At 35.5% G+C, this 8,503-nt stretch overlaps 1 protein-coding gene across 3 annotated transcripts; it reads right to left on the minus strand.

Moving 5' to 3' along the window:
• Positions 1-360: 360 nt before the first annotated feature.
• Positions 361-2,931, minus strand: LOC103433398 (uncharacterized). Of its 3 annotated transcripts, none has more exons than XM_070808988.1 (2): positions 2,628-2,931; positions 361-2,088 (listed from the first exon to the last, which is right to left on the minus strand). In XM_070808988.1, exons 1-2 carry the CDS (start codon positions 2,714-2,716, stop codon positions 567-569), a joined length of 1,611 nt encoding a protein of 536 aa, XP_070665089.1. In that variant the 5' UTR covers positions 2,717-2,931; the 3' UTR covers positions 361-566. The 3 variants fall into 3 exon arrangements, with proteins under 3 accessions (XP_070665089.1, XP_008369874.3, XP_070665090.1); XM_008371652.4 differs by having other exon boundaries at positions 361-2,202; positions 2,628-2,914; XM_070808989.1 differs by having other exon boundaries at positions 361-2,105; positions 2,628-2,913.
• Between the last annotated feature and the right edge of the window lie 5,572 nt (positions 2,932-8,503).

Below are 8,503 nucleotides of genomic sequence, written 5' to 3' on the forward strand. Positions count from 1 at the left end.
GCTTCGGTTCATAAAAAGAAATAAAATATTTAAAAAAGTAATCATAAATTAAATTTCAATTATTGAACTAATCAAATCAAATATCAACATCGTCCTAATAATTGATTATTTACACAATTGGAATTTAAAAAAAATGATCGTTTCAACCAATTTCTCAATATAAATTGAAATATGTGATCATTAATTCATTGGCATCATGCCCTTTCAATAAAGAACCAGCTCATACAACCACAGAGAGTGTTCTAAGCCATTGCCGCAAGCTACGAAAGCGAGAAAGAAGAAAACAAAATCATATTTTGATGTATCCACAAGGCAAATTTGTCTACAGTTTAACGACTCGAACCGAATCAAAATCAAGAATTTTGTGACAAATCTTTACAAATTAAGAAAATAATGAGAGTCGATCCATAACCAGATGCATAGATTAGTAGCATAAACTGAAAAGACAAATGTGAGAAGCACATTTTTGTTTTCCTTGATGCAATACACTTTATGGTACAGAAGTTAGTAGAACAATGCACCAACCATGACAATAAACCCTTACAGACCTCTATGAATGCCTAATCTCAAGTCAACATAAGATCGTTGCCCCCGAGGTGAGGGCGGAGGCAAACACGAACCTCGTGTTCTTCTGGCCCGGCGCGGAGTTTTGGAACCATAATCTCAAGCACAGAACCTGGCCCGTCGTAGTAAGCTTCTATGTTAGCGTCTTCAGGAATGCGGGTGGCAAGCGGGATCTCTCTGACAAACTCTCCTGGGGGACAATGCTCAGAGGCTGGATCCGTAAGCATGAAAGTCCGATCATGTCTCTTGATGTATGGCAAGCGGGACGTGCTTATACAAGATACCTTAATGATGCCTTGAGTAAGAGTATTCCTCCAAGAAACTTTCACCCTCTGAAGATCCACAAAGGGTAAGCTGATGATGATTAAATAACCTGCATCATCCTCATAGATTGTTTTGGCAGCTGTAACAGGCCCGTAGACATTCTTCATTACGCCACTAAATTGATTTGGCCATTGCACCTCATTTGGGTGGGTTTCCGTATCTGGGATTCGATCAGACGGAAGATTAACAGCCAGGTAGCAATCATCATCATTCCCGTGGGGGAAAAACTCCTTCCTCCTCTTGCTGACAGGAGATAAGTCCATTCCATCAGAATTGTTGTTGTTAGATGGCTGGGTAGACAAATTTAGCCCAGATCCATTCAGAAGTTTCTTTGAGTGGGAATTGGGCGCGCTCTTTATTGGAGCTGGTGGCCTCTCAAGCTCAAACTCTGTATTCGGAAGGTTTCTCCACGAACTAAAATCGCCCGCTTCTGTAGGAATTGTGAAGTTCACATCCCTCCCAGTCAGTTCCATCCACCTTTTACGGTCTTCTTCATCAAGAGCAATCAAATTAGGTGCCCGAACAAGCTCAATCCCATGCACACACTGGGGGTTTGAAAGACCCCTATAATGCTTCCGCTGCATCCTGTGAGATCGAACAAAACCCTTGTCGACACTAAACGGAAATGGACGCTCCCCTTGGCGGGAATGCCCATTCATGTAGCTCCTTAGCTGCATCTTCCCCAATGCATTCTCAGGCCTCTCCTTGAAAACCCACATGTACATGTTCTCCATGTCATGCTGAACCATGAAAACATCGAGCTTGAGATCAGATTTATCAAACCCAGAAACCCCCTTGCTGTCCCGGACAATTTTGGCCTTTGACTTCTCGTTGAATGCGGGCTTGAAGTAAAAACTGAAGAAGAACCAAGCGCCCCATATGCTGTCTACTCGCTTGGCGCATTTCCGTCCAACCTTGGGGATCGTCAGCAAAGTCTCAGTCTCATACACCTGGGGACCAAGCCCAACATCTAGAATATCACAAGCGTCTGAATTCCACGAAGGCGGAGGTGGGCTGCGCTCGGCTGACAGGGGCAAGTTGATATCAGGGGGGCGGGAAAGTATGATCTGTCGATTCATCTCCAAGTCCAATTCGTCGTGAGAGGAAGCGCTGGAATCCATGGACAATAACGTGGACGGGTGGTGATTCTCCATTGACAGGGCCGTGAGCAGAGAATCTCCCATTTCAGCTGAACAACTCCTGGGTGGGGATTGTTGCTGGTGGATTGAATATTTCCATTTTCCCAAAAACAATTCAAAGAAAGAACTTCATCACATCAATCAATCCCCACTATATCTCCCCTCCATCAAAACCCTAGATTTATCAAACCAGATAAGAAATTCCTCACACACGCACTTCAAATATTCAACAATATAAAACAAAATTCAATATCCCCCAACAAATAAGTTATAAAAATAAATAAAATTTCTGAAAAAAATCATTCAGAAGAAATTATAGTACATAATTTATTTCAATCACTAAGTTACTAACTATGGAGGGAGAGATATTTCTAAAAACGCTATAGAAAAACTGTACCCAACCCTATCCCAAGAATCTCCTGAATTCCACCAGACCCAGGTGGGAGACACTGAATCATAACCATCAAATCCATGAATTAAAAAAAAAAATCTAAAAAAGCAAAAACCCACCTAAAAAGCACAAATTTAATCCCAAAAAAAGCTAAAAATCCAGAGAACCCAGAAGCAGAAAATCGAAGTAGGGATCTTGAAAGAGATTACCTTTTGGGATAAGCATCGGGGAAGCGGAAGCAAGAGGAACCTCCAGAGGCGACCATGATGCTCATCTCCAGCATATCATCAACTACCATGTTTGCTCTTTCCTTATTCCAGTTTTAATTATCTTTAATTTCTCTCTAATTTTTAATTGAAAATTTAATTAAAATTTTGGGTAATTTGGCGTCCGAAAATACAGAGACGTGCGAGGAGGGTGAAAGAAAGAGGGCTAAAATTGGATTTGGGATTTAGGGTTTGGCGGTGGGAAACGGGATTTGAGAGTTAGAAAGGGAAATCAGAAACGTGCGGGAGCGTATACTTATAAGAGGTGGTGGGTTAACGCCCCCACTAGCTGTCACCCGTTTGGGCTGCCGTTACCGCCTTGACGGTGTTTGTTTGGAACAGGACTTGGCTGTTGAATTTTCAGCAGCCACTCCTGCTTATCTTCAATCCCGCGTGAATACGTGTCTAAGTTTTGATTGTTCAGCAGCCAAGTTAATTCCGCTTGTTTGCACCTTCTGGCTTTTTTTATTTATTTCTTTTTGGGTCCGAATTTTGTACTTTTGGGTTTGGATCGTGAATTCTCCAAATTGAATCAGAATTTATCATTTTTGTTATTATCTACGAAAGAATCCAACTATTGACCCAATTTTATTATGTTCTATTTTTTGTTTGTTAACTCAAATATTTTTGGGTGGTGCTATGTACATTAACTTCGTGCGTCAAATGTTATGGAACATTCTACATCATATATAAATTTTTATTATAATTAAGTTTTTTATTAAACAATAAATTTTGTTAAATTAGATATTAGATTAGCCTTCGATGGAGTTTGAATTTACGTCGTTATGCAATGACTCAACACTTTTCTACTATGTTAAAGGGCCACTTGGTTTAATGTAAAATTGAGTGGTGACACGTCCATTAGAGTACAAATTTAGCGTTCACAGTATTATTCTTTTGTTATTATTTATTCAGTATTTTGAGTTTAGTCAAGTTTTTTTTTACAAAATGAACCTCGGTTGCATGAGTGAATGTTGTTACCCAATTGAATTACAAGCTACTTACATTTAGTTAAGTTAATTACATATTTTTACACCAGTGTTTGAATCTTCTTTTGTGGATTAAATTATCATATCGCTTATAAAAGGTTTGCATTTAATTTACAAGTTAAACCACAAAAAGAAGAATCTACGTTTAGGTGCAGAAAACGAGCACATTGGTCTAACAAATTTTGGCAACACCCATGTTTATTGGTCAATCCAAACAACTTGAAGGAATAGACCAATTTCATATGCTTATACAATTGCACCAGTTTAGTAAGAAAACTAGTTTACCAAATAAAAAAATAAATTAATCATGCTGTCATAATAAGAAACACTAAATTTCACAAAAGCAAGTGTTGACTAGACTTGTATTATTCCCCTTCTTATCATTCAACTCTTATCCCTATCTTTCTCTTTTGCCACTTGCTTTTAACTAATTTACAATACTACCCATTTTATTTTGAAAGTTATTTTCATTTGAATTAAGGATTACAACTGTTAGCAAATGAAAACAGCTTGTTTGGGATTGCTTCAATTTTTTTAAAAGCAGCTTCTTAAAAAGTTGGGGCTCTAATTGTGTTAAGTAAATAAAAAAAAATGTTTTTTTCTTTTTCAAAATTATGGGTCCAAAACAATAGAAATTAGACACAGCTTTATACATGCTTCTCAAAAAAGTGTTTTTCTTTTCTTTAGAGACAGATGAATAGTACCAATTAATGAAACTTTCATGCTGCCAATCTTACCCCCATATTTTTTTTTTACTAAAAATAATTTTAACACTATAATTTATCAAACACTTACTGTTTTTTTTTTTGTTCACAAATATTTATTATTACATGACAGCAGATGCAGTTTTGAAAAAAAAAAAAACATAGTAACTCCTGACTAGCCAACTGTTCATATCGGATAGGAACATGTCATATACATTCCCATAAAGCCATAACCACGAAAAATAATACATATCTATTTATAATCACCAAATTACCATTGCGTATTCTCATAACCAAACCATTAAGTAACGAAGTCCCATTAATTAACGATTTATCCATTTCATCAATAAATACTTTTTTATTTTCTCATAATTAATGAAACAAATCTTTGATTAGATGATGTCAAGCAACATTAAAAAGAATTTATGAATAAAAAAAATTATGAATGGAGAACCTAACCATAAAACATCCACATCCAAAACCAAAAATTATGATTGGAGAGAATAAAAATAGTGTATAACCGTACAATACTTGATTGTTGACGTTTATGATTAAATCTCTACCCTTCATCTTACTTTATTTTGGTTCATAATTGTCGTCATGAAAGTAGTAATTGGGATAGTCATTGTCTTTTATAGCCAAAGGTTTTGGCTCCAATTGTCACCCTTGATATGGGTTTTAAACTGCAAGGCAAGAAAGCTCTAGGATTGTGCCAGTTTCTGGTTTAGTCAGTAAGGTACTATGAGTTTAGTTGGTACGATGATATGGTTTTCTTTGGGATGCATAGGGGCAACACTCTTATGTTCTTTTAGCTTGACTTTGTTTAATAATTTTTTTAAAACAATCTTTGTGTCACACGAAATTTAACGACTCTATTGATCTTTTTAATCTTGTAATTCCCATTAAGCTCGACTTTCAACGAAGTGCTTGTAGTATACATGCTCATTGTTTTGCAATCAGTCGTGCTTTATTCTATTTTTTCTTTAAATCTATTTTTTTTAGGTCAAATAATAGATTTTGTTAGATTAGATGTTAAATTAGTTACCAATGAGATTTGAACTGACGCCATCATGCAAGGGCCCAACCTCTTTCCACCACTGTAGTAAAAGATCACTTTGCTTCTTTAAATCTAGTTTGAAAGCACTCTCTTAATTTTAATATATATATATATATATATATATATATATTATATAATGCTCCTTATTCAAAATAAATTAAATTTGTTGATGATGTTGTAGTTGTACCAAACACTCTGTACGTTTGTCAAGAGATGGAAATGATGATTAATTAATTTACTAGGTTGCTGAGGAAACTGTGGCTATGGCTGCTCTCTTGTTATTTTATTAAAAATCTATCTCCCATTCCCACCCAATCAACAAAGTGGTATTGCTTCTTTATATAATGTTCAATGTTGTGGTTTGTGCGCACATTCAATAATTTTCAGCTTTTGTTGTGCTTAATGGAACAAAAGATATAGCTTCTCTCTCTAATATCTCTATTGCATTTTAAAATGGATAAGGTTTCTTCAATTATTCACATTTAAAATGGACTGTTATTAGCATTTTAAAATGTTCGTTCCGTGATTCGTTATGTGAAGCAATTTAAATGTCTCTTGTATAAATGGTTTTAGTGGGCAGCACAACTAACACGACACGTGTTACATTGTCGTTGTGAAATCTCAATAATAAAACAACATATGTAAATTTCTCTTTGCATAATGTCGAATAACTTGTCAGTGAAAAGTCTTAGATTCGATTCGTGCCAAAGGCAAAGTTGAACCACATTATTATGACCATACCTATTGTAAAGCCTAGCACACTCCATACCTTCTTAGTGTAAATATTATTACTTATTAATATCGTATCAGTGATATAAAAAAATACGTTATAATAATTATATACACATATCACGTAAGTCGATCTTAATGATGGGATGACATTTGATAAAACAAATATTCCACAATTGCATTTGTCCCACATGAGCAATAATGACTTTGGTCCATTAAGTCCCAAGTGTAAAAAGCTAATGGTGACAAGCAAACACAGTTTCCTCATATGCTCACCACATAAACTATATATTTTTATAGTATATGGTATTAGAACAAGATAGTCCTCTACATTTTTAGGGTCTACAATTTTGATGCTCTCGTCCAATTATTATACATCTCATCTGCACCCCCTTCTTTTCTTTTTTTCTTTTTCCTTTTCTTAGCTTCTCTTTTGGAGTCAAAATCAAAGACGGAAGCCAATACATCAGTTGAATAAGTGCAATAATGTAAAGCTCATAATAATTACATCCCACGTAGTCAGAGAAGGATTTACGTACAACAACTTGTACGAGTAGGGCCCGGATTTTTTTACTGGAATACGAATCCGACCTGTAAAATCCCAAATTGAATATCTAAACTATAGATTATTCGGTAAGGAGATCAGGACTCCTCACCATATTTGTAGTTATCTTGAACCGAACCGAAAATTAAATATGTATTTATTTAATTTTTTGTTATACAATATAGATAATTCTAAACAATAATATTCGTCGGATTGGTTGAGATTATTAAATCTCAACTATTAGTCTGAAGATGAGTCTTCCTTCTCGAGTCTCTCATATTTTCAATGTGGAATCGAACCAGATTTAGACGATACTTTACTAGCCACTACCACTACTTTGTCACCTTTCTCCTCTCGTTCTAAACAATGGCCAACCATCACCACTCGTCTACTCCATTGTTAGATAGAACACCACCGGTGCACCATTGGCACTCCTCTATTTCTCTCTCAATCTCCAACCTCTTCCTCCACCTTCCTAACGAAACAAATTTGGGTTTGGAAGGAACCTCACCTCAACTCCATTTTCCACTTTCAATTCAATATGTCTTAGAAATTGTAAAATTTGAAATTAGGTTTTTAATTGTTAAATCGGGGTCAGAATTTCCTCAAAACCGAGTTATTGTTTTTGGTATTACCAAATTTTAGAATCCTAAAAATTTTGATTTGGTATTGGTGTACAATTTGATTGAATTGAAAATTTCGATTCAGTTTTTGGAATAAGAATTTTGGTTCGGTTACAAAATCCAGCCCAGAAAGGCCCCACTAAAGATTACTTTTTGAAGTGTGGGATACCTCAGACTTCGGAGAACACACACACCCCACAACAACAATAACAACAAAAACAACACATCTACATATGTAATGGTGAACTTGTACTTAGGGTTGGGTTGGATTTTGTAATGGTGAACTTGTACTAGGGTTGGGTTGGATTTTGTACATCAAACCCAATACCATTATATAATGTTTTAATCAACAATATAACGTCATGTGAGGAGAAATTTTCCCATAACATTGTATTATTTGACTCAAATATCATTTGTCACCTCCTAGTTAAACAACATTTAACAAATCATTCCCCCAATTACACAGAAAAATAAATTCCAAGATAACTAATCTTTTAAACATGAATAAACTAGAACGTGCACTATACATTGGGTGGCTAACACAATGCAATTGATTGATCATCCACTCACATCACACTCAAATCACGCAAGATTTATCTCGCACACCACACAAGATTTGTACCCCGCATAAGAATTCCTGTTATTTGCATAATTAAATGTCTTTGTACTAAACATTATGTTATTTACATAATGAACAATTTCAATTACGTGTTTATGATTCAGATACCGTAGCATGTATGTATGTTAAGAAGAGCACTAGTTTTACGGATCTATGAGCACATTCCTGGGAAATGTGGAGAAGTAAAGTGCACCCTCATTAGGATACACACTTTCGAGGCAGCAGCCATTGACTCAATTATTTAAGAGAATTTTAACGAAAAGGGCCTGTTATTATTCATTCTTAATCATAAGGATATATTATGTATGAAAAGTCCATAATGGATCATGCTCTTTTCTTTATTTACTCTTATGCCATTACAGCGGGATCCACAATGATGTTAACATTTATGTCTAGGAATACATCATTTTACATTATGCTATTAAACTTACGCTAATTTACAGCTAGCTCTTCAGGCTTCCATCATGTTGTCGATGTTATGCAGCTCTTCTTCTGTCAAATTATTCCAATACTATTCATTGCCTTCTACTAGCTCCGCATCTTTTTCTTTATCT

This window comes from Malus domestica, chromosome 12, assembly GCF_042453785.1.
Source record: "Malus domestica chromosome 12, GDT2T_hap1".
Classification (NCBI taxonomy): Eukaryota; Viridiplantae; Streptophyta; class Magnoliopsida; order Rosales; family Rosaceae; genus Malus; species Malus domestica.

Bases quoted from the DNA above. Each gene is read 5' to 3' on its own strand.
- LOC103433398 (XM_070808988.1), bottom strand. From the start codon at position 2,716: ATGGTAGTTGATGATATGCTGGAGATGAGCATCATGGTCGCCTCTGGA. The intron at 2,089-2,627 runs GTAATCTCTTTC...ATCCCCACCCAG, and splicing joins CCCGATGCTTATCCCAAAAG to GAGTTGTTCAGCTGAAATGG.